The 27,548-nt window shown below is 35.0% G+C and overlaps 1 protein-coding gene across 1 annotated transcript in view; it reads left to right on the top strand.

Moving 5' to 3' along the window:
* LOC128982901 (LMBR1 domain-containing protein 2 homolog) overlaps positions 1–27,548 on the top strand; it is a 186,681-nt gene that overhangs the window by 101,661 nt on the left and 57,472 nt on the right. The window contains exons 8-10 of the mRNA XM_054401962.1: positions 17,864–17,997; positions 19,051–19,156; positions 21,546–21,747. Coding sequence (XP_054257937.1) covers positions 17,864–17,997; positions 19,051–19,156; positions 21,546–21,747 — 442 coding nt within the window. The remainder of the gene's footprint in view (positions 1–17,863; positions 17,998–19,050; positions 19,157–21,545; positions 21,748–27,548) is intronic.

Genomic DNA, 27,548 nt, shown 5'->3' with positions numbered 1-27,548 from the left:
ATTTATTCCCTATTTAAATAGAATTAGTTTAACGAATACTTAGGTTTGCTGCAACAGGGAGGGTAAAAAGGTGGTTTTTTAAAATTTTAATAGTTTAGTAAGAAATGAATGTATTTTCCAAATTCGATCAAAATATGTTCATAAACAAATAAACTACAACAGTTGACTTATTCTCCATAAGAATAACATGGGGATTTAAAAATTACAATTTTTTTGGAATTTTCTCCGTAACCATTAGGCACACAATAACGCTTCAATATACTAAATTATTTGTTTTTTTAAGCTCTACAAAATGGTTTGGAAATAAGCTGTAAAATTTTGTGTTTTTAGGGTCAAAAATGGGAAAAACCTATTTTAACCCCATAAAACCCCCCATAAACCCCCGTTCCCATAGTCCGATCATGCTGGTTCGCGAACTCGTTCAAATAAATGTAGGTTTACACGTTTGTACCAAATTTCATCAAAATCGGATCATTTTTACTTGAGTTGTCGTGCTAACGGATATAAATTGCGAATTTCCCCTATAGGGAATAAGCTATTACCGTAGTACTCATGGTCAGACCTGGACCCGGGACCGATTTACTTTTTCGTTTTGAGGTCCCTAGAGACCAAAAACGCCATCCGTTCAAATTCATATACATAGCCTATATATTTTTATATATGTGTCAGTTAGCACGATAACTCGAGCAAAAGTCATTCGATTTTGATTAAATTTGGTACAAACCATAGAACTATAAACATGGAACGCTGACTCAATGCAGCGAAAACGAGTCAGTGGACGAGCGGCACTGTCCCATGTATTACAATGGGCGCGTTACGTTTTCCTACACATTCCGTCAGGTTTTCAGGCTTTATCATCATTATTAAGAACTTGATTGTGGTGATTTATTGTTGAGTGATGATTCCTTTATCATAGGTTTTATTGTTTGTTGTGCATTGAATGCCACACAGAACATTTCGCTTCATTATTCACTCAAACTTACTCACACCACTCGTATATTCGGGATAAAATACGCACCTAGGTGGAATCCTCATCTTAATAATTGATATTGATAATAATGATAATAGATTTACTTGGTTCTTAAACATTAACTGCATAAATTAAATGCCAATCTAATTTACTATGTTTCAGTTTTTATTACACCCGTGCCTGGCTCGTATACAAGAGAACATAGCTCTAACTGGGGCCCATTTCATAATAAACTACAAGTTACAAGTTACAACTTGTAACTTTTAATTTCCATTAGATTTGCATTGGACGATCAGCTGATTTACTAATAATATTAGTTTGTAGTTGATTATGAAATGGGCCCCTGGTCTTATGAAACTTTGTTTGCTAAGATGAAACTATAATTTAAGTTACTAAATTAGCTTTTTACTTAACAATTTGGTAGGTTAAAACGTGTTAAAAAACAGGTGCGGAGGTTTTTTAGTATATTATAAAACATAGATCCCTTAAATTACCCGTTTACTTACAGTACCTACTCATAAGACTCAACCAACTTCCCTAATCTTAGCATACTGACGCTTACATATTTGTTCATCATTCAAGTATTTCTTGTTAAAAAGAACATTGAAATGCTTAATACAAACTCATCCGTGCATTTTTATTATACAGTAACTCCAAACAAAGGGAACACATAGCTAGGCCTAGTATTACACAAATATTTCAATGGCCATTGTTACCGTAAAATTTTATATTATAAAACAAATTGTAAATTTATACAGAAATTTTACTATTTAAGAAGTTTTTCCCAATTTGTGAAGTTTCTTAATAATGAGACATTTTATCCTACTGAGGACGGTTTAGTGTTAAATGACCCAACAGCATTTTGAATTTTTAAATCACAAATTTTAAAGTGATCAATGGGATTTGCTTTTTCTAAAAAAATATGATCGATCCAATTTTTTTCAAAACCACGCATATAGTCTCATGGGTAATTTTTTGAGCCGTCATAAGAGTCTTCATCAAATTAAATAATATGAAGGCCTACATAATTCGAATAAATTATATTGTTTCCTCAAAATTCAAAATCAGAGTTTGTGCTAATTAACAGAAACTCTAACGCATCAGTAACACTGATATGTCCTGTTAATCTAACCTTAACTTCCTTGTTATTAAAAAATGCGTGTGAGTTGGAAAGCTCATGAAACATTGTTTTGTTTGCAGAACATTTTTTTTATGTATCAAGATAATTTTTGCCTTTGTATGTCCACGCAGTATACAGGCATGTCATAGTATTCAATTAACAGTTTTCAATTAAGTGATTAGTTAAACAATAAGGCTAGTGAACTAGTGATACAAAACATAGGCTAGGAGCATGTGTCGCATAGTACACTATGCACCACAACACTGACTCGTGGTGGGGGGAGCCGAATAGGGACGGCTCGTTTCTAAGCGTCTAGCGCAGCTTGAGTCGGCATTCCACTTGTTGTAGTTCTATGGTACAAACGTGTAAACCTACGTTTATTCGAACGAGTTCGCGAACCAGCATGATCGGACTATGGGAACAGGGGTCTATGGGGGGTTTTATGGGGTAAAAATTGGTTATTCCCATTTTTGACCCTAAAAACTTAAATTTTAGCTATTTCTTTCCTAACCAATTTGTAGAACTTAAAAAAACAAATAATTTAGTATATTGAAGCGTTATTATGCGCCTAATGGTTACGGAGAAAATTCTAAAATACCCCCGCCGCAGCAAACCTGCAGACTAAGCGAATTTCCATTTGAATGATTTGATTTACACTGAAATGTCTACTTAAAAATATAACATTTATTCCCGATTTAAATAGAATTAGTTTAACAAGTACTTAGGTTTGCTGCATCAGGGAGGGTAAAACTGTTTTTTTTTTTTGTAAAATGTTAATAGTTAGTAAGAAATAAAAACGTTTTCCAAATTTGATCAAAATATGTTCATAAACAAGCAAACTACAACAGTTTACTTATTGTCCATAAGAATAACATGGGAATTTTAAATTTAAAATTTTTTTGAATTTTCTCTGTAACCATTAGGCGCATAATAACGCTTCAATATACTAAATTATTTGTTTTTTTAAGCTCTACAAAATGGTTTGGAAAGAAATTGCAAAATTTTATGTTTTTTTGGTCAAAAATGGGAAAAACCTATTTTTACCCCATAAAACCCCCCGTAAACCCCCGTTCCCATGGTCCGATCATGCTGGATCGCGAACTCGTTCGAATAAACGTAGGTTTACACGTTTGTACCAAATATCATCAAAATCGGATCGTTTTTGCTCGAGTTATCGTGCTAACGGACACATATATATATATATATATAAATATATATATAAATATATATATAAATATATATATAAATATATATATATATATATGAATTTGAAAGGATGGTGTTTTAAGCCTCTAGGGACCTCAAAACAAAAAAAAAAATCGGTCCCGCGTCCAGGTCTTACCATGAGTACTACGGTAATAGCTTATTCCCTATATGGGAAATTCGCTAAAACTGTAAATTTAAAATTCCCATGTTATTCTTATGGAGAATAAATAAACTGTTGTCGTTTGCTTGTTTATAAACATATTTTGATCAAATTTGGAAAATGCATTCATTTCATACTAAACTATTAACATTTTACAATAAAAAACCCTTCTTACCCTCCCTGTTGCAGCAAACCAAAGTACTCATTAAACTAATGCTATTTTAATAGGGAATAAATGTGATATTTTTAAGGAGACATTTTAAGGCCCGTCCAAACCGAAGCGGGAAAGCGGCGGGAGCGGGAAGGTGGCGGGACGAATTCCCGCGCGGGATTTTAAAACACATGGTGTTAGATGTGAGCACCCACACTAGAGCGGTACCGCTCCCGCCGTCCCGCAGCGTTGTTCGATCGTCCCGCCGGTTTGAAACATGTTGGATTTTCCCGCTCGTACCGCGGGAAAACATGGGTACATGGCTCATGATGTTAAGAGTTGTTATTTTTTAGCCCCCTCAGTATAAAATTATTAAAATTTAAAGTAGTTTTGGAAAGTAGATAACCCACCTTGAAACCGCCTTTCGTCTTTCCTTAGATTTGGCATAAGGGTATGGTGGTATTTCGCCAAAAATAAATGTCTATTAGGTTAATGTCATGAACCCAATCAGATCGCCGTCTTGCAGCTTCATCTTCATCCTCAGCTGTTGCTAGCAAGAGCAAAGCTTTTTCTTCTTTTACATTATGATTCATGAAATGAACGCATTAAACACAAACATTCACTTAACACAACTACTCTGTAGCTAAGATGAAAATGAACTGAGGAGTCGTCCCGCTTCCCGCTGCCTGCAGCTTCGGTGTGGGCTACCTCTTTCCCGCCACGTATCGCTGCCGCTGGTTCCCGCCGGTCACTCACCCCCTTCCCGCTCCCGCACCGCTCCCGCCACTTTCCCGCTTCGGTTTGGACGGGCCTTTGGTGTAAATCCAATCAGGAAAATGGAAATTTGCTTAGTCTGCAGGTTTGCTGCGGCGGGGGTATTTTATTATTTGAGAACTACCTGATTTCTTGCATAACCTGTTTGTCAAAGTTTTTTGCTTCATTTGGCGTTATTTTGATTAGTTGCTGTACAATAATGTCAATTATATTTTCCTGAGGAAATGTAGAGTTAAAAAACCTGATGTTGTTCAGATGGTTTTTTGTTAGCCTTAAATGTGAATAATAATTGAATCCTTTTATGAAAGTTGGTAAAGGTTTCTTTTCTTGGATGTAGTCACATTCTTTTAAAATCACTTGACTTTTATGGAAACATATATTTAATGCCCTTATTGTACCAGTTTTATTTAACCTTGGAGTGTTTACCTCTGCAATGATCACAAAATTAACTCCACGTTTCCTACGAAAAATGGTAGCACTTCGGCTAAGACCCCATCCTAGCTGGACGGAAAGAGCGGCGCGACCGACAACAGCGACAGATACAAACACATGTTAAGTAATGGGAGCGTCCTAGCTGAGCAGCAACAGCGGCACCGCTTTCGTCAGTCGCGCTACAAGCGCTTCAAGATACAAACATGTTTGTATTGTAGCGCTACACCGGCGACGCGACGGATCAGCACCCAAAACAGCTGCCTCATTCCATGACGCGTTGCCTTGTCGTGCCGCTCAGTGTGGACACACATTTTGCAGCCGACAACAGCGGCCAACGGTTGCGTCGGTCACGTCGCTCTTGCGGTCCAGCTAGGACGGGGCCTGACATCCTCGTTCATTGTTAGTCGGAATCTTGATATTATAGGTGTTCTTCATTATGTAGGCTAATTACGATAATAAATTCCTAAAAAAAACATTATCTCTATTTTTTGAAATGGTGGTATTTTATTACTTTTCTATGTTTCCATAGCCTAGTTTACAAATAGGTTCTTTCAACGATTGATCAAGAAATACAGTAAATATGTGGAAAGAATAAATACTTGTAAGATTTAAAACGCAAAACGTAGGGCGCATGCAATAGATAATTACTATTCTGATAATTAGACCAATTCGTATATACCAAGGCAAAAATGTGGTTCGGATTCCACTATAAACTGTAGGTCCCTTAGTTACCATTAGCTGTATGGGCTATTAATTAACAGCTGTATCTAAGGAATATGTCGGCCTTAGTAACTAACAAGACTACAAGATCGCGCCACTCATCCTACACTCATCTCCATTCATACTTGGCTTAAAATACCTACTTTGTATGGTTGCCATTTCATCGAAAAGCATTAAAAGTATTAAAGATAATAAGAGGGGGTAGCTGTAGGCTATATAGGAAACGAACAAATTCACACAGTACATCCTGTTTGTATGATTTACTTTAGATCTATATTTCCTAATTGAGATTTAAAAAAAATAATTGAATTGGTGAAGAATATCATAAATTAGCATGCACCTACATTTTTAGTTTTAAATCTTACAAGTATTTATTCTTTCCTTATATTTATAAATTATTTTCTACTTTTTAGTGTGTTAAACATGAGATATAAAAAAAATTGTATTTATTAATAATTATAACTCAAGCAACGTATATAGAGGCCCTTCTAAATAATTAGGTCTATGCCTGTGTCTTTTGATTCTTTAGAAGAGCTATAAAATATACTTAAAAAATGTATTTGAGGATGAGATAAACTCATAATTGATATGTATTGATGTTAACTTTGTAACAAAATCTGCTAATGACAGGTACATTGTAAACTCACCTTACAATATTCATTTAGGCTAGGCCTATTCTATAAATGTTCAAAGTTAATAAGTTAACAAAGATATGAATTACAAAAGGTGTTTTATTTAAACAGATGAACAATTAACATGCAATGAGAAAAGGCTTGACGTTACAATGAAAGGATTGACAATGGTGTATGGGGTTGAAATTAAATTGGAATAAAAATAAATTTGAATAATAACTTAAAGGTTCAAATAATTTAGATGTGACATCTCTCAGGGTAGGGTGTCGTGCTGGCTTGAATGCTGATAATTAATAAATTCAATAGTGTCCAAATAGGCCTAATTAAAGTGTTAAATTTACACAATCTCAACAATGGAAAATCTAATTTTGGTGTTGTCCAAAAGGTAAGTCCAATTAGTACAAAGTTTATACTTAATTTTGAAGATAATGATTGAGTTGAGTCCTCTTGAGGTTTAGGCTACTATATGATATAACTTGAAACTTGAAATGAACTTGATTCTTGATAAATGAATTTGATTTAACTTAGGTAAACATTTTGAGTCCTTCTTCTAATAATTTCAACTTCTCAATGGCTTCCTTCTCTCTCAATTCCAATGTTCACATCACTGATTGTTGAACACATGGGATCACTTTCACTGCTTCTTAAATTTTGATTCCTTATGGACTAATTTTGAAATTATATTATAAGAAATTTTGATGTATTGCAATTCTCTTACATATTTAATAAATAATTAGGTTGTGGGTGTTGAAAAAAAAAATATAGGCTATGGGATGAATATTATTAATGATTAATTGAACATATTAATGAAATGATATAAATTAGGAAAATGAATATTAGGGCAGCCTTTCTGAGGAGTGATTATTAAGTGTATGAATAAAAGTTAACATTTAAAAAAAAATTAATACTAAATAATGAATTAAATGAAATGAAATATTACAATTTATCTCCTCAGAAATTTGTATGATATGGAATGAAGGACAAATTTCGAACGAATATGAAATGGAATTCATGAATCATTTAGTATGAATCATATTTAAAGCTAGTTATGGGTCACATTAAATGATTGATATTTTTGGATGATGATGATTAGAAACTTCTTAATCTAAATTTACATAAACACAGGAACAAACATAAATGGGGAAATTAGTGAGGGTTGATAGTTCATGACCTGACACAGGGAAATAGCAATAGAAGCAATGTTAAGGATATGTTTTCACAGTTTTCACTTGGGAAATGGGGAAAAGGTACACGCACTCGCGATTAAGGTTCATGACGATCTCCTCTAATATAATTTATGACACTTGATTTATTTATTTATTTATTTATTTATTTACAGACGGAAAACTCCATTTTCATACATATAATCATGGCAAGAAGTTTCATTCAACTTGATAGAACAATTCATACATCACATCAAGATGACCTGACTAAAGAACCCTAATAAATAAGAATGTATCAAAATATATCAATATATATAACAATAAGATAACAAAAAATAACAATGAATAGCAATGAATAACAATAAATAACAATAAAAAACAATAAATAACAATAAATACAATAAATAATAACAATAATTAACAATCAACATGGGGAACAACAAATTTGGTAATTAGCTAACGAAATAAAAAATCAAAAAAACAAGTAACAGTAAACAACAACTACAGAAACAAAAAAGAAGGTAACAGTATAATGATCAACAGCAGCTAAGCGAAGAAACTCTTCAGCCCATTTCTAAAGACTTCATCGGACATGGAGAAGAAGTCCAGGTGTTCTGGAAGACAGTTTCCAAGGCGATGGAGACGTGGCATAGTGCTGTGGTACGCATATTGTGTAGAGCAATATCTCCTCTCAAACAGTTGTTTTGATCTTGTCGATTTCAACGCTCGAAGGTCGATTCTTCCCAACAATTCAGGTGAGTCCACTGAAGCTGAGATTATCTTCCTCAGAAACATTAAATCGGAGATTCTACGCCTGACTGACAAGGGTTGAAGACGAAGGAGGTGGCTTAGCTCGTCCAAGGGTACATCTTCATAACGAAAGCCCAGCTGCAGTCCAACAATTCGAACGAATCGTCTTTGTATTCCCTCAAGAAGTTCTATGTGGCCCAGCTGATACGGTGACCACACTGGAGAACAGTACTCAAGGATAGGGCGGATAAGTTGAACGTAAAGAGTCCTTAGTGCTTCTGGCGAAAACCCGTCCTTAGACACTCTAATAATAAAACCAAGAACAGAGTTTGCTCTTCTACTAATGGCATCAAGGTGAGCATCGGGACTTAGTGAAGATGTTAAAGTCACACCAAGGTCCTTAACAACAGATGATCTGGAAAGTGATTTTCCTCCAAGAGTATAACCATGCATCATGGTATTTGCCCGTCGTTGATTAATATGGATTGAATCGGAATTTATTTACACAATTTTTTGAGAGTTTATGTCGCTCAGATCTTCTTCACCATTTGACATCTCCTCTTCTATGATCATTTTGAAGCAGATATGTGATAAGGTCTGAATAAGATATCTTCATTCTTCAGAGAAAACGTTTTTGCATTTTATTTAATAGTTTGATGTGTTTGGCGATATGTATTAATCTCCTCAAATGTCAATGTGCTGTCCTTTAGTGGATTACTTTGTTGATCACTGAAGTTGTGTGTTGTGCTATCATACTCATATATATTATATTATTATGGTACTTATTGTACATCATATTATCAAAATTATCATTTATATTATTATTTGGCCTATGGCTATTATTATTAACTACTATTTGACATATTTGTCTTTCATGATGACACAAATTAAACTTCACTGTGACATTATTATTGTTGATTTGCATATTGATTTCATTTGTATTAAATTCAAATCCATTTTAAGGGCGGATAGTACATAGAATCTAAGGATGACTGGCTTCATTAAGTTTGAAACTATTAAATATCTTATTATTCATCTTCTAAGAGAAAGTTGTTTTTATCACATAATTAAGTATTTCGACATTGTTCTTAATGAAGGATCAGATGGCAACATAACTCTTTCTCGGCCGTAATCTACAACGACGAGTGGTTTTCCGACCTCTGTGGAGATTGTGGAAAACGAGAACTTGAATGGTGGCTGTTTAATTGTGGATCCATGGGTGGAGCAGTCGGGGCAATAGACAAGTTGGGATTTTGTCTAAACATCGCACATATTTGGTTTTGTTCCTTAGTAGGATGATTCCGATTATAATTGTAGTTTTGGCCATAGTTCTGGTCCGGGTAGTGGTCACGCTGGTATGGTTTGTTGTCTCGGTGTGCCCGTTGGTACTGTTGGTACTCATTACCATTGTTTCCGTTGTATCGGTAATTTTGTTGATTCCAATGACGTTGGTTGTTCTGTGCATGGTTATCGCTGTGTTGGTAGTTCTGGCGGTTCATCTTGGGCACGTAAGCTTGTTGGTTGGTAAATCGATCATGATAACGTTGCTGGTTCTGTATGTTAGGGCTAGGCGGTCTGCTGTTCTGATGACTGTTGTTGTAGCTCTTAACTTTCTTCGGTCCGTCTCGAATGTCATCCTTCTGTAGAAGTCGTTCCATGGCTCTTATTGTGGTGATATTTTGCACAATAACACTATCCTGGATGATTGGATCGAATCGCTCTGCCAATAATGATACGATCTCCTCTTCACTTAAACTAGGGGAGATGGATTGCAATAAAAGTACTCGTTCTGTTAAATAATCCGTACGGCTCAAGGTTCCATTAGCTCGATATTTTTCAGACTCAATCTTGGCTTTTATTCCTCTTTGGACGGCTTGACTCCAATATTTGCACTCAAATTCCTTAGCAAAATGGTCCCAATCAAGAATGTCTGATCTGATTAGCTGCAACCATCGGGATGCGGGTCCTTCAAATGACGTTTCCAATAGGTCTTTAAGGTATTCGGTTTGATCGCAGTTCATATTCTTTTCGATCCCTCTCTCGTAATATCGCTTAAGTTTGCGCAGATATTCCATTGGGTTACCGCTTCGTCCATTAAATTTCGGCAATTGACGATCATTGTTCTCATTACCGCTACAGATTACTTGAATCGCACCTGCTTGTCCATTTATTGGGTTAGCTTGCTTTAAGTTGTTTACTTCAGACTCACATTTGATTAAATTTTGGTTGAGAGTTTGAATTTCGAGCTGTTGTGTTTCAATTAATCTAGTTTGTAGGGTGATTTTAGGCAATACTTCATTTTGTAGGGCAGTTAAATTTATTTTTGAGTTACGTTCATTATCAAGTTGTGTTTTAACTGTGATTTCTTCTATTTTCTGCTCAAAATTAGATTTATGTTCTTCTAACTGTGATTTTACTGTTGAGATTATTTGTTCTTGGAATTTGTTATGCTCTATTTCTGAATTAGATTGTTGTTTTGATATGCTATTAACAACAAATTGCTTCAACTGATTTTGAGAGTCTTCAATTTTTAACATTAGCCGATCATTTAGTTTAGCTGTTTCTTCAGTTAAAATACTTTGTGTTAATTTTATGGCATTTATTTCTGATTTTATTTCAATTTGACTTTCTCTAGTTTCACGTATTTGCGATTCAAATGCGTTTCTACAAGCTTGGATTTCTTGGTAGGTTTCGTTTATTTTATTGTTAAAGGTTTGAATTAGTTTAGCTTCAGTTTGATTAATCTGCAGTTTTGTTATTTCTTGGATTTCTGATTTAGTTTCACGGATTTCGTTTTTAGTTTCACGGATTTCGTTTTTAGTTTCACGGATTTCTGACTTTAATTCTGCAGTTATTTCTGACTTTAATTCAGCACTGGTTTGTTCAAACTTATTACTCAAGTTGGTCATAAGGTTAACTAACATGTTCATATCGATTGTGGGTGTCTGTACTGGAGGATTTGTGACGTTTAATTCATCAGTTGAAGTGTCGGAATGAGTAAGGAGCTCGTGATTCACATTATGAACGGACTGAGACTGTGTTTGAGTGATATCAGCTGTTCGACGGCTGTCTGCAATATCGTCTATCATCACATTTGTCGAGGTTCGGGGAACGTCGTTTAAGTCCGGTTGCATTCGGCACGACGGCACAATTGTGTTTTTTGTCGGTGACGTTTCGGCTGGAGGCAGTTCAAGTGGCGGAACAAAACCGGTTAAAATCGAATAATCAACGCTGTCTGATTGGTCAACGGAGCCGGTGAACGTTTGGTGGTCGTTGCAATTTGAGGCTTCTTCTCGGGTTTGTTGTTATTCTGCTGGTTGCTCAAAATGGCTGCCGTGTGTTCTGTCATTTATGTCGTCTTCGGCGTCGTCGCTTGAACTCAACATTCTATTCAGAGACGGGTAGTTTCGTTTAGGCCGTAAATTATATTTATTTTCCGACATTTTAATGTAAAATTGGTTAGGTCATGCGTGGTTATTAAATATGTGATGTTGTTGTGTTGATTATTTTGGGAAACAGGGGCAATTACGGGACAAATTAACAATGCAAACTCTTAAATCTAACAAACTTATAGGCTAGTTATGGTGAGAATTGCAATAAAGTTAATGAGCTATTCAAGCCAACACGTTGGTGCGCCAATTTGTAAACTCACCTTACAATATTCATTTAGGCTAGGCCTATTCTATAAATGTTCAAAGTTAATAAGTTAACAAAGATATGGATTACAAAAGGTGTTTTATTTAAACAGATGAACAATTAACATGCAATGAGAAAAGGCTTGACGTTACAATGAAAGGATTGACAATGGTGTATGGGGTTGAAATTAAATTGGAATAAAAATAAATTTGAATAATAACTTAAAGGTTCAAATAATTTAGATGTGACATCTCTCAGGGTAGGGTGTCGTGCTGGCTTGAATGCTGATAATTAATAAATTCAATAGTGTCCAAATAGGCCTAATTAAAGTGTTAAATTTACACAATCTCAACAATGGAAAATCTAATTTTGGTGTTGTCCAAAAGGTAAGTCCAATTAGTACAAAATTTAAAAGAGTTTAAAGAAAAGGTTATACTTAATTTTGAAGATAATGATTGAGTTGAGTCCTCTTGAGGTTTAGGCTACTATATGATATAACTTGAAACTTGAAATGAACTTGATTCTTGATAAATGAATTTGATTTAACTTAGGTAAAAATTTTTAGTCCTTCTTCTAATAATTTCAACTTCTCAATGGCTTCCTTCTCTCTCAATTCCAATGTTCACATCACTGATTGTTGAACACATGGGATCACTTTCACTGCTTCTTAAATTTTGATTCCTTATGGACTAATTTTGAAATTATATTATAAGAAATTTTGATGTATTGCAATTCTCTTACATATTTAATAAATAATTAGGTTGTGGGTGTTGAAAAAAAAAATATAGGCTATGGAATGAATATTATTAATGATTAATTGAACATATTAATGAAATGATATAAATTAGGAAAATGAATATTAGGGCAGCCTTTCTGAGGAGTGATTATTAGGTGTATGAATAAAAGTTAACATTTAAAAAAAAATTAATACTAAATAATGAATTAAATGAAATGAAATATTACAACATAATGAAAGACTAAGTAAAAAATAAAAATAAGGTCAGGGTATGTTCTCTAACCAAATCTTGCTTGGAAATAATACCACCTCCTTATGAAGCCCAACTCAACACACAAGTTACAACTTTAGACATATGTTGTATACAAGAGGTTAAGTTACCTTAATTCTGTCCAAGTAATCCTTAAGTCGTCATTAGTGCGACCGGTTTCGATGTCTATGGCATCATTGTCAAGCTGAACGTAAAAATCGCTCCTAGGAGGTCGTCATGAGTCTTGAAACACACGTAACACATAACACGTACACAAACAAAAAACGATAAAATGCATTGCCACACAACTAATTTACAACACGGCGGCGGGTACGGGGTGTAGGTCTAGACTGACGCCGTGTCTTCCTCTCCCCACCTTCCCCCTCGAGTTATCAGCTGTTGATAATATTTCGTCGATGTTTAAAGCTGTCTCATAAATTATATTGGATTCAAACGAGGATTTATCATTTAGGATGTGTTGGGGGTGTTTTTTGCCGGCCTTGTAAATTTCGTATTCCTCAATAGTATCTAATAATCTTCCTCTTCCTTTATGGGATCGTAGAACTTCTAGATTGGTGTTAAAATCTGTATATTCATGGTTGTTATTAATTAAATGTTCAGCAAATGCGGAGTTAGGTTGGTTAACTGATGGTTTCGGGAGATGTTCTTTAAAACGTGTTTTAAATGGGCGTGAGGTCTGACCAATATAAAAGCTTGGACAACTGTCACAATTCAGTTTGTATACACCTGAATTTCCTGTTTGATCGTCACGGTTTGTTTTCTTATCTTTTAATACTGATGAAAGTTTATTCAAAGTTTTAGATGATACGATAACTTGGTTTTTAGACATTTCTCTGCTTAATGTATGGTTGAGATAGCTGCCAAATTCGGTGGAAACGTATTTCGGTCTGTCTAAGGTTGTTTTTATGCGGCTATTTTTGTTCTTATGTTTCAAGATTAGTTTGTCGATGATATTGCTCCTGTAACCGTTAGCTATTGCAATATATTTAATGGTATTGACCTCTTCGTTGTAGTTTTCTTCAGACTTCGGGATTGAAAGTAATCTATTAACAAAACTGTGATAAGCTGCCAATTTCTGGTTTTGTGGATGATGTGAACTATTATGGATGGTCTGGTGTGTGGTTGTAGGTTTTATATAGATTTTAAAAACGAGTTTGTTTTTATCAGAACATCTTGAGATACTAAGGTCTAGAAAATTCAGTGTTTTATTGCTTTCGGTTTCGAGAGTAAACTTTATGTTTTTATGTAAGCTGTTCATGTAAGTTAGTAGCATTCCCAACTGTCGCTTTGTGCCATTAAACAGGACAATCAAATCAAATCAAATCAAAATATACTTTATTTCCAAAAATATTCAACAGAGTAAAATATAAACATAAACTTCCAGTGAAACAGACACCTTACTAGCTATTGCTTGAATAAAATAAATACTGTAATTATAAAAATACATGTAAACTTAATATTAATAATAACAAATGATGGAGGTTTCAGAGAAAGCTATGTTAATATAGTCATTTAGGAAATAAGCCTACATGGGCTGGAAGCCTAGGCTCAGTCGCTCAGCGTAGGCTCAGTCGCTATCAGTGAATTACGTATTTGTTGGAAAACAATAATATTCATAAATATTTAGAAAATCTTAAAAATAACAAGTAATTTAATATAATTGTAAAGTACTGTCAACTATTCTGAGGCTAAATTAGTGAAATGAGCAATTTGAGGAATGAGGCAAGGCGGAGGGCATAGACATACTATAGTTAAGAATGTTCGATGTTAGTAATTCAGTAATAATTACGAGAGAATAAAGTAGGGTCAAGTCTGCCTGTACTCTGCTTTGATTAGGAGTTCTGATTCATCTACACCCCACTCTATAAGACAGCCAGTGATGCATTTTTTGAAAATAGTAATCGATGGAGAATGAAACAAATGATAAGAATTACAACGGGAGATAACATTACGATATAAAACTTCAGAAATGTAAGAGGAATTTGTTAATGAGTAAGACTTGGAGAAATGGGAGGTAGTTATTCCGACATTCTGTGCATATCGGGTATTATAAGAATGTGATGTTTGGTTAAAAATAGAATCAAAGTTCTTGAAAACATGAATTGAAAGAAATTTAATAAATAACTGTCTTACACTGAGTAAGGATAATCCACGAAATAAAGTGTTAGTGGGGTATCGAACTGGCTTATTGATACAAACTTTGAGTAATAACTTCTGAAGGACAAAGAGAGGTTCTAAAACAGTGGGAAAAGCTCCGCCCCATGCGATAATGCCAAATGAAAGTAACAACTGGACATAGGCGTAATATGCTAGCTTCATTTCCTGCGTTGTTAATATGTCACACAGTTTCCTAAATGCAAAAATATATTTATGTAATTTAGAGGTTAAAAAATGTATGTGGTCAGACCACTTCATACGATTGTCAAAAACCACACCTAAATATTTATAAGAACTTACTTTCTCAATTTGCTCACAAGAGCAAAGGTTATTTAAAAAGTTGCCACAACAGTGAATTGAAATATTTTCCAAGTTATAATCAGTAGTATCTCTTAATGAAATTGGTAAGAATTTGGTTTTTGAAACATTTAAGGATAGAACATTTTGGTCAAACCATTTTTGTATACAATAGTGTGCAAAAATAGTTAGTTAGTGTACAAAAATTGTAGTTTTGTGTACAATAGTGTCGTCTACATAACGATGATAAAATACCATTTTTTCTCTCAGGCGGTTTTTATCAGACCATAAATGTTTATTCTCAAGGTCGTTTAAATATATCTCTGCTAATATGGATGATAGCGGAGAACCCATCGCTAACCCTTCTTTTTGTAAAAATATTTTGTCTTCAAACTGGAAATAATTCTGTTTCATAATAGTTTCGGTGATACTTATGAGGTCGTTTACTGCTTCTTTGCATAAAGACGAGTTTGTTAATAAGTTCTTTTTGAGTATTGAAAGGGTTTCATTTACTGGTACATTTGTGTACAGATTAACTACATCGAATGATGCTAAAATGTAACTATCTTTTAGTGTGACATGATTTATCATATTTACAAGATCAGTACTATTTTTTAGACTAGAACTTTGGTCAAATTTGACCTTTCGCCGTATTATGGAGTCCAATTTCTTTGCAACTTTGTATCCTGGGGATGGAATGAAATTTACAAGTGGCCTTATGGGTATGTCCGGCTTATTCCATCCCCAGGATACAAAGTTGCAAAGAAATTGGACTCCACAATACGACGCGAGGTCAAATTTGACAAAAGTTCTAGTCTAAAAAATAGTACTGATCTTGTAAATATGATAAATCATGTCACACTAAAAGATAGTTACATTTTAGCATCATTCGATGTAGTTAATCTGTACACAAATGTACCAGTAAATGAAACCCTTTCAATACTCGAAAAGAACTTATTAACAAACTCATCTTTATGCAAAGAAGCAGTAAACGACCTCATAAGTCTCACCGAAACTATTATGAAACAGAATTATTTCCAGTTTGAAGACAAAATATTTTTACAAAAAGAAGGGTTAGCGATGGGTTTTTCGCTATCATCCATATTAGCAGAGATATATTTAAACGACCCTGAGAATAAACATTTATGGTCTGATAAAAACCGCCTGAGAGAAAAAATTGTATTTTATCATCGTTATGTAGACGACACTATTGTCCTGTTTAATGGCACAAAGCAACAGTTGGGAATGCTACTAACTTACATGAACAGCTTACATAAAAACATAAAGTTTACTCTCGAAACCGAAAGCAATAAAACACTGAATTTTCTAGACCTTTTCTAGTATCTCAAGATGTTCTGATAAAAACAAACTCGTTTTTAAAATCTATAGAAAACCTACAACCACACACCAGACCATCCATAATAGTTCACATCATCCACAAAACCAGAAATTGGCAGCTTATCACAGTTTTGTTAATAGATTACTTTCAATCCCGAAGTCTGAAGAAAACTACAACGAAGAGGTCAATACCATTAAATATATTGCAATAGCTAACGGTTACAGGAGCAATATCATCGACAAACTAATCTTGAAACATAAGAACAAAAATAGCCGCATAAAAACAACCTTAGACAGACCGAAATACGTTTCCACCGAATTTGGCAGCTATCTCAACCATACATTAAGCAGAGAAATGTCTAAAAACCAAGTTATCGTATCATCTAAAACTTTGAATAAACTTTCATCAGTATTAAAAGATAAGAAAACAAACCGTGACGATCAAACAGGAAATTCAGGTGTATACAAACTGAATTGTGACAGTTGTCCAAGCTTTTATATTGGTCAGACCTCACGCCCATTTAAAACACGTTTTAAAGAACATCTCCCGAAACCATCAGTTAACCAACCTAACTCCGCATTTGCTGAACATTTAATTAATAACAACCATGAATATACAGATTTTAACACCAATCTAGAAGTTCTACGATCCCATAAAGGAAGAGGAAGATTATTAGATACTATTGAGGAATACGAAATTTACAAGGCCGGCGAAAAACACCCCCAACACATCCTAAGTGATAAATCCTCGTTTGAATCCAATATAATTTATGAGACAGCTTTAAACATCGACGAAATATTATCAACAGCTGATAACTCGAGGGGGAAGGTGGGGAGAGGAGTCTAGACCTACACCCCGTACCCGCCGCCGTGTTGTAAATTAGTTGTGTGGCCATGCATTTTATCGTTTTTTGTTTGTGTACGTGTTATGTGTTACGTAACAACGTGTGTTTCAAGGCTCATGACGACCTCCTAGGAGCGATTTTTACGTTCAGCTTGACAATGATGCCATAGACATCGAAACCGGTCGCACTAATGACGACTTAAGTATTACTTGGACAGAATCAAGGTAACTTAACCTCTTGTATACAATTCATGAAGTAATCCGGAAGGCAATACACAAGATGAAATTTAGACATATGTCTCACCTTTGCATAAGTAGGGGAAAAATCTATTCAAATAAGTGATTTATGGAAGAAAACTGACAATTGATTGAAAAAAAAGTGAATTGATAAAATTAGCAACCGATCCATCACTACAGTAGTTAAAACTTTTTTATCCTCTTTAAAATTTATTAGTACCTGTCTTAACTATATTTTCTGTACTTATTTCCTCACCGGTCTATTGCAGCTGCTGTCTACAGTGATAATTGCGTACTTGTGTTTCTGCGCGTACTCTACTATTCTGAGGATACGAGTTCTCAACTATTACTACCTGGCCCCTCACCATCAGACCGATGAACACAGTCTCATATTTTCTGGGATGTAAGTAAGCTATAGCTTGTACCATATAGAGAATTATTGTATTTAAGATAATTCAAGAATTAAAAAAAATACCTCCGCCGCAGCAAACCTGCAGGCTAAGCGAATTTCCATTTGCCTAATTGGATCTACACTAAAATGTCTCTTTAAAAATATCACATTCATTCCTTATTTAAATATAATTAATTTCACAAGTACTCTTGGTTTGCTGCACCAAGGAGGGTGAAAGTGTTTTTTTTTTTTTTTTATGTTAATAGTTTAGTAAGAAATAATTGCATTTTCCAAATTTGATCAAAATTTGTTCATAAACAAGCAAACTACAACAGTTTACTTATTCTCATGGAAATTTTAAATTTACAATCTTTTGGAATTTTCTCCGTAACCATTAGGCGCATAATAACGCTTCAATGTACTAAATTATTTGTTATTTTAAACTCTACAAAATAGTTTGGAAAGTAATTGCAAAATTTTATGATTTTTGGGTAAAAAATGGGGAAAACCAATTTTTGCCCCACAAAACCCCCCATAAACCCCCGTTCCCATAGTCCGATTATGCTGGTTCGCGAACTCGTTCGAATAAATGTAGGTTTACTTGTTTATACCAAATTTCATCAAAATCGGATAATTGTTGCTCGTTGTCGTTTTAAGGGACATATATATTTTTTATATGAATTTGAACTGATGGTGTTTTTTGCCTCTAGGGACCTCAAAGTAAATGGGTCTCGGGTCCAGGTCTTACCATGAGTACTATGATAATAGCTTATTCCCTGTATGGGAAATTCGCTAAAAACAAACATAAATTATATTTTGCAGATGCTAAATTGGTCTCAACCTCATATTGAAAATATATACCTGTACAAATAAACGGGAATGCTTGTTTCTTGCTTCCAATACTGTTATTTCATTCTCTTGTTTAGCAAAGCTTTTATCAATTTATAAAACCGAACCTGCAAACTGTATAAATCTCTAGGATTGGGTCGGTTTTTGAAGTAGGTTGTTGGTTTTACTGGGGGTTATCTTATACAGTAGAGTGATGTATTGTGTTGTCTCTGCCAGGATGGTATGCCGACTGACTCCTCCTCTATGTCTCAACTTCCTGGGTCTCATACACATGGACAGCCACATCATTAAGAACAACAACATGGAGACGTATTATACACAGGTATAAAGGTTACCAGAGTTTTTTAGGGTTAAGGTCGGTGTGGTTTGATATTATACTTATTATTGCATTGCTACTAAATGCGGATCACATCATTTGTCAGATTTGTCAACTGTCCGAGTAGCGTCAACATCAAAAGTGACACCGCGTGCCAAAACTAGCGTCTGAGGCGCCAGGTCAGAAGCGATGTAAACTTCTTCTGCGAAGAAGTCGGGCATTGTGCGAGAGCCCCTCACGTGGACTTGAGAAAAATTCTAAAAATAACTTTATAATTTTTTTATTATATTTTTTTATCTAAGACTAATTTAACAATTTTTAATTATTAAATTAAACTGTCATCACCAAACCAAACTAACCAAACTTGCTGATAATATAAATATTTCGCTTAGAATTTGATTACTTATTAACTGTACATCTTTTTTGTTAGAATTTGAGGCATTTATAATTTTATTTTATAAACAGGACTATTTTTTGTTTATTAGTAAACCTTCATTCGATTTTTATCTTATATCTTTTTTATATCATCAGCAAGTTTGGTTGGTTGTGTTAGGTGACGACAGTTTTATTTTATAATTAAAAGTTTTAAATTTAGTTATGATTAAAAAAAATAATTTCATAATCAAATAATTTAAAATAAATTTTATAATTTTTCTTAAGTTGACGTGAGGGGATCTCGCTCAATGCCAGACTTCTTCGCAGAAGAGGTTTACATCGGCTTCTGACCAGGCGCCTACACGCTAGTTTCGGCACGCGGTGTCACTTTTGATGTTGACGCTACTTGGACAGTTGAAAACTCGGACACTTGATATTTCGATATTTTTTAAAATAATTTAAAAACACGGACAAATGAAAGCTCGGACAGTTGATTTAACCAAATATTATTATTATTTAAACCATACTCAGACAGTTAAAAACTCGGACACTTGATATTTCAATATTTTTTTATAATTTAATAAACTCGGAAAAATGAAAACTCGGACAGTTGATTTATCTAAATATTATTAGTTATTTATCAAAACTGGGACAAATGGAACTCTGACAACTGATTTTTCTAATATTTTGTAATTTTTGACAAACTCGGACAGTTGAAAACTCGGACAAATGAACCTCACCCAAAATAACACTGTACCCTATGCAGTTTTTTTTCTTAGCATGCTTTTGAGAAGTGCACCTAGTCGTTTGCTATACACTAGTATAACGCTGTCAACTCAAATTGCCCTCTTTATGATAACATTGTCATTATTATGGCTGAAGGCCTAATTCCCAGCAAGGAGTTTTTGGATGTTTAATTCTTTACTTGCATGTAAACAGAGGGTTGAAAATGATAAACTAACCTCTTGTTTAGCGTATAGCGTGTAGCACTTGGACTTCAGTGCTACAGGAACGGGTTGGGTTCTCGGCACCATATCGGTTAGGACAACTTTCCCTAAAAGCGTTTAAGTACATCCTCATATGTAATTCTTCAAATAAAAATGGCACTGGCGTGGAGAGGAAAGAAATTGTAGGGCATGGACATAAGCGTTGAGTTAGCGTCCACATAATTGCCAACAGACGCTATCCGCTGCAGGCTGTAAATGTGTTTGTATAGACATGCTAACATGAAATGTTCCTGGTGGTTGGCCATTTGAAGCATTCATGTCCACTTAAACTAGCTCCCACAACTCAGTAATGATTGAAGACTGTTATTCCTGGTTCCAAACTAGCACTGCTTTCTTCACATTTGTATTATTTTAACTTCACTAATCTGAGCAAAGTGGTGCACCAATCAGTCCATTTAATTAGCATTTACTGTATCTATCATGTTTTCACCAAGGAGAGTAAAATAATAGCTGTAAGTTGCTTGTTTGTGAATGTGTTGTCATACATTTTACTTAATTTTATTACTCTACCGCATGTTGGCTTTCCAGAATTATTAACATTTTTTTTGTTTTTCCTATATCAACATAATTGAATAAATTAATAGCAGAGATATAGAAAACTCTTAAGCCGTGTTTACACAAGGCCAGTTAGCGGGCAGGTTACTTGCCTCAGGTAACTTGAAATACATGAGAGGCAAGTAACCAGCCTCCTCTACTGGCCTCGTGAATACATGAATTGCCAGTAGAGGAGGCAGGTTACTTGCCTCAGGTAACTTGAAATACATGAGAGGCAAGTAACCAGCCTCCTCTACTGGCCTCGTGAATACATGAATTGCCAGTAGAGGAGGCAGGTTACTTGCCTCAGGTAACTTGAAATACATGAGAGGCAAGTAACCTGCCTCCTCTACTGGCCTCGTGAATACATGAATTGCCAGTACATTTGCACAATAGAATGTGTCCTAGACTGAAAGACTGATTGGGATTGGTTTGAACCATAATACTTAAAATTAAATCATTGCATTAATCTTTTCCAGGTGATGGGACATATGGATGTAGTGTCAATTATTTCTGATGGATTCAACATTTATTTTCCGATGGGGATACTGGCATTTTGTTTGGCCACTTACTTCAGCATTGGATCTCGGCTTCTCTCATTGGTTGGCTTCCAGCAGTTCTTGGACGACGACGAGTTGACCTCTGATTTGATGGAGGAAGGGAAGGAGCTCATCAGTCGAGGTAACTACAGTAGCCAACAGCAAAACATAGTGAATCAGATGTGTTAGGTTTCATAACTGTCTGGCTTATCACTGTTGCATGCTCAACAGTACTGGTACTCAACAGTTAGGGAATACGGTAGAGTCCCGCAAACTCGGCACTCGATAACCCGGCAGTCTGGATAACTCGGCCATCATCTGGCTCAGAAAATTAGTGATTTTTTGAGTCCGAGTTAAACATGGACTCAAGCCAGCTCAAGTCAAATCATTCTCAGCTCGTACAGATGATTTGTTGTACTATATCTGATGACTTAATACTGACTTGTAATACCTATTAATACACCTAAATAAAAGAGGTAGTTAATTAGCTTACAAATTGTATTGTTCTTATTTTTAACCCTAGTTCCCGATAACCCGGCATTTCACAAACTCGGCACCCTTCCAGTCCACATTACGCTGAGTTTGCGGGACTCTACTGTACAGAGAAACACTTGCAGGCTTGTACAGTAGCGGCTGGGAATCATAGGTTGTGGGAGGGCTCTGCATATTTAAACATATAAACAAAAGCCTACAATCATTCACGTTTGTCAAAGAATTGAAACAATTTAAAGTTTGTAATACAAAAACATATACAATATATATATATATATTTATTCAAACTTGTTTTAGTGAATTTCCCATATAGGGAATAAGCTATTACTCATGGTAATACCTGGACCCGGGACCGATTTAATTTTCGTTTTGAGGTCCCTAGAGGCCCAAAACACCATCCGTTCAAATTCATATATTTATATGTATATATATATATATATATATATATGTAGTGTATAAGACATTTTGGGGACTTGACTTTTTCGGGTCTCAAGAATTAATACGAAAATACACTATTGCAGTATTTTGAGGACCTGAATTCCCGTATGTATATAAGATATTTTGGGCACTTGACTTTTTCGGGACTCAAGAATTTACACAAAATTACATAATCGTGGTATTTTGGGGACTTAGTACTTTATAAGACTTTTCGAGGTCCTGAGTAATTTATCGATCTCCACCCTTGTGTGGGCCTCCCATTCACTGACGGAATGTCTCGTGGTATGACGACCGGATATAAATAAGTCCATTTGGGAATATACTTGTTGACTGTTTCGGGTCCTAGCCCTGGTAGCCTAGCAACCTGGAGACGTCACGTTGTAGTGCAGTGGTTAGTCGAAGATCTGGGGGCGAAGCTGGGGAACTACCTCAGCTATCAGGTCCCGGAAATAAAAACAACTATTTAAATTGATACTGGATGACCGATTTTGTTGCCTTTGCGATAAATTTGTCTTTGTATAATTTTGTTTCATCAATGGGATAGTGCACATCAGAGTTAATGTGTTGTTGAAATATATTTTTGTTGTATACAAAACAGGAAGCAAGTAGGCACACTCAATTATCTAGTTATTTTTTTAGCATATTCGTTGACCCAACTGGAGGTGTCATGTTGACGGGATGTCAGATCGTCTGTTGTAATAACTTGAATTCCTTATTCATGTTTGCTGCTGATTACGGTGAAATATTGTTAGATCGGTGATCTATACGTTGCACTGCTGGACCCAGTGCTGACAATAGTCCAATGCCATCGTCACATAAAATGCACAACGAAAAAACGGAAAAGTTAGGTATAAACCTTTAAAACGTCATAAAAATATATTAAATAGGCTATATTTATAAATGTTGATGAAATGCAATGTAATACTCATAATATTCTACCAGGACAGGAATGTATTTCTGAACCCAACATTTAGCTCAGGCTTGTCATATCTCCTATTATTCTATCATAGAGGCTATCCTACATTTATAAATGACTCTTAACATCAGTATAGACAGGGCCAGTGGATCACGTTGGCGAGCAGAGCGCCCCCAGTCCGTGAGTCGGTGGTGTCACAGCACTAAGCAGACATCAGATAAATACAACACGATCGTTACACGCATCCCTACGTTTGTACAATCCGTGTATTTGTATGGGTTTTCTTAATTGTAAACTATATTAATTGGAAAGTATAAATTTCTTAGGATATCTTAGGTAAGGCAAATGAGTAATTATTAATAGCGACCAATTTAGAAGAACTATACAACTTTCACGTGAAAAGTTACTAAGCAAGTGTTTAGTTTGTACTTTTGGGCATATCTATATATAAAGCCAAAAGTACCCATGAACTTTTGAGAAAACTACAAGTCACACCCCTATAAACCATATACTTAAAATGTTCGTCATGACGAGAAACCTTGCGCCAAACTATCTATTATTTCATAACTTGCCCTTTAAGGTCGTAATTCCTTTCTAAAGGGAAATATCTATATACCTAATGTTAAAAATACCTCAGCTGTACTTATTTGTTTGTTATTCTTTCAATTTATTACCTTATTAAAATCAGGTGTGATTATTTCTTTGTTTTACTGTATTTTGTTAATTTCAGGTTAACTTAACCAATCAATAGTTTTATTAATACTCAAGTCAAACGGGGTGAAGCCCGTGGGTAACAGCTAGTGTTATTTAAAATACAATTCCCTATTATTTACTGAAATCAGCTGTGATGAAAGAGGTCTATGACATTCCTTGGTAGATAGACTATACCAAATTGCAGGTAAATTAGTTCAGTAGTTCGGGCGGGATTGAAACACAGATAGACACTACCTAATTTGATATAATAGTATGGATAAAAGATACATATGGTAACTTAAAGCTAAATAATTGTTTTTAGCGAATTTCCCATATAGGGAATAAGCTATTACCGTAGTACTCATGGTAAGACCTGGACGCGGGACCGATTTTTTTTTTTGTTTTGAGGTCCCTAGAGGCTTAAAACACCATCCTTTCAAATTCATATATATATATATATATTTATATATATATTTATATATATATTTATATATATATATATATATATATGTGTCCGTTAGCACGATAACTCGAGCAAAAACGATCCGATTTTGATGATATTTGGTACAAACGTGTAAACCTACGTTTATTCGAACGAGTTCGCGATCCAGCATGATCGGACCATGGGAACGGGGGTTTACGGGGGGTTTTATGGGGTAAAAATAGGTTTTTCCCATTTTTGACCAAAAAAACATAAAATTTTGCAATTTCTTTCCAAACCATTTTGTAGAGCTTAAAAAAACAAATAATTTAGTATATTGAAGCGTTATTATGCGCCTAATGGTTACAGAGAAAATTCAAAAAAATTTTAAATTTAAAATTCCCATGTTATTCTTATGGAGAATAAGTAAACTGTTGTAGTTTGCTTGTTTATGAACATATTTTGATCAAATTTGGAAAACGTTTTTATTTCTTACTAACTATTAACATTTTACAAAAAAAAAACAGTTTTACCCTCCCTGATGCAGCAAACCTAAGTACTTGTTAAACTAATTCTATTTAAATCGGGAATAAATGTTATATTTTTAAGTAGACATTTCAGTGTAAATCAAATCATTCAAATGGAAATTCGCTTAGTCTGCAGGTTTGCTGCGGCGGGGGTATTTTACATTTGAACAAGTCTCTGTCAACTCCAGCCTATTTTTATACAGTGATATTTTCATTGTCATAAAGTTCTGACCGATATTTAAAATGTAGGTCTTATCTTTAAGTCAGTTTAAACTCGATTGCAAAGTACTACCCGGACAGATAGACAGTGATGATGGTAACCGAACTAGTTAAATCTGGTAAGAAAACCACTGCATAATTTCATAATAGTGATATCATAATGTATATTAACTAAGCAGTGTATACATTAGTTTGTTATTTTTTGTTTGAAGTTACTTTGATGTACAATTTGTAATGTATATACGTTTAGAGATTTACTTGAAGAAAGGACCAGGTGGTCTTAAGTCCACCTCGTCTTTAAAGTTCCCCATCAGATTCATAGTAATAATAATATTTAACTTTATGACGAGTTAAAATATTATTGTATTCAAAATACTAAACGGCCCAATCCACTGTCACGTTTCGTATTTTGTACGCTACCGTTAATTTACTCGGGTAAATTTTTGTGCAGAAAAATTCCACAAACAACTGCAATACCGGCAGTAGCCAAAGTTCCTGTGCGCGACCAGATCTGGTTGGGCAAAGGTGAGGGGGTTTGCAAGGGCACTTTTTTGAAACCACTTGTGTCTTGCTCATCACTCACCCCTCCCCTGTACTGTCAATAACCGACCCGAATGTTTAGTTCGACTAGTATACCGGTCTACAAGCACAGAAGTTTTGGCTGTACTGTACTGCACGCTATTTGCGCGCCAAACACGCTTGAGTCAAAGAACAGGCAACAGCCTACAAATTCTGTGCGCGTGGACGGGTCGGGGTCGCACTACTAGCCGAACTAAAACTTACGGATACCGGTTGTTGGCAGTGCGTGAGGGTAGGGGTGAGTGAGTAGCAAGACACAATTTTTTTCACAAAATTACCCCCGCCAACCGCCTTGCCTAGACCCAAACAGATCTGGTCACGCGCACAGAAACTTTGGCCGAACTGTACAAACCTCTCCTCCTCCTACACCTCTTTGCTCTTCACTAACTTTTGACGTTGGTCTAGTCTTGGTCTTCATCACACCTACAGTAGTGTTATAGTCGTGTGCGCGTGTTGTTACTTTGCTACGAATAAATTTTCACTGTATAATAATAATGTAATAATATAGCATAGGGTTTTACGGTTTGAATGAAACTTCTTATGCATTGATATTTTTGTACAATCGCTAAGATAATACAGAGTTAGCTATTTTTATAAATACTAGTATACATGTTGCTCGAATTCGAGCAATTGCAAAGTATTACAGGCGTTCAAAGCTAATAACAGTCACAATTTCCGATGACTTAAAAGAGTCAACTCGTGTATCATGTGTTTACTATGAACAGCTGTAATTAACACAAATAATTTGTCTGTTAAAATAAACAAAATATTTTCTTCATAAGCAATACATTGGGACTTTGATGGTCTTTGGGGCAAAGCCCGAGTGCTTTCAATGCAGGAATCGGTGAAAGGGGGCGTCTACACAAAAAAATACTTAATTTTGACACATCGTTTGTAAAAATCCGTCCATTATTAACGGAGGAGTAGTGTTTCGTAGAAATCGCCTTCACATATTATATATAGGGATTTGTTATCAGGTCTTGCTAGGAAACTCTTTATGAACCAGACAGATGTTTTAAATCAAAATATAACATTCTGCCTTTGCTCTGGAAGTAATAAGTCCTGCAGTCTGTGGTTAAACCTAAAAACTATTTCAAACTACGTTCATATGTTTAGTTGTAAACAAAGTGAATTGAGTTTGATGGTTTGATCTAATGTCAACAGATAGCGCCACCATTCCCAAACTTTAGCCCTTAACTGTACTTAAGTGGTCTTTTCTACGTATATTTTCGTGCTACCGAATGCAATGAAATGAAATGAAAACTTTATTTTTCCAGGCAAAGTTAGGGTCACATGTCCCTTTCTTACACTTAACCTAACATTCACAATATAAAGCTAAACCTATAATATTAAATACTAAAAAACACGATTTGTTTATACTATTTATTCGCCATTAACACAACCTCAATAAGTCGGCAACCTCGGCCATGACACACCAGCAACAGACATCCACTCAACACATCACTTTTTTCAGTGACGCCACAAACTGATTATGACTTTTAAATATTGATCTTAGGTAGTTTGAGAGGTTATTGCAGAGCCGGCAAGAAGTCACAAAAAAATTAACTGCATATGGTTGATAATGTTTGTTAAAATTGAGATACGTTTTAGCAAATTTTGACACCCAAACGTAAAAATAGGCCCAACCGTTGTCGAGC

Source organism: Macrosteles quadrilineatus, unplaced genomic scaffold, assembly GCF_028750875.1.
Source record: "Macrosteles quadrilineatus isolate MER2022 unplaced genomic scaffold, UCM_ALF_1.0 Scaffold_1__1_contigs__length_201487025, whole genome shotgun sequence".
In the NCBI taxonomy this organism is placed as follows: domain Eukaryota; kingdom Metazoa; phylum Arthropoda; class Insecta; order Hemiptera; family Cicadellidae; genus Macrosteles; species Macrosteles quadrilineatus.
Note: the sequence above shows the minus strand (reverse complement) of the source record. Positions and strands in the feature narration are given on the sequence as shown.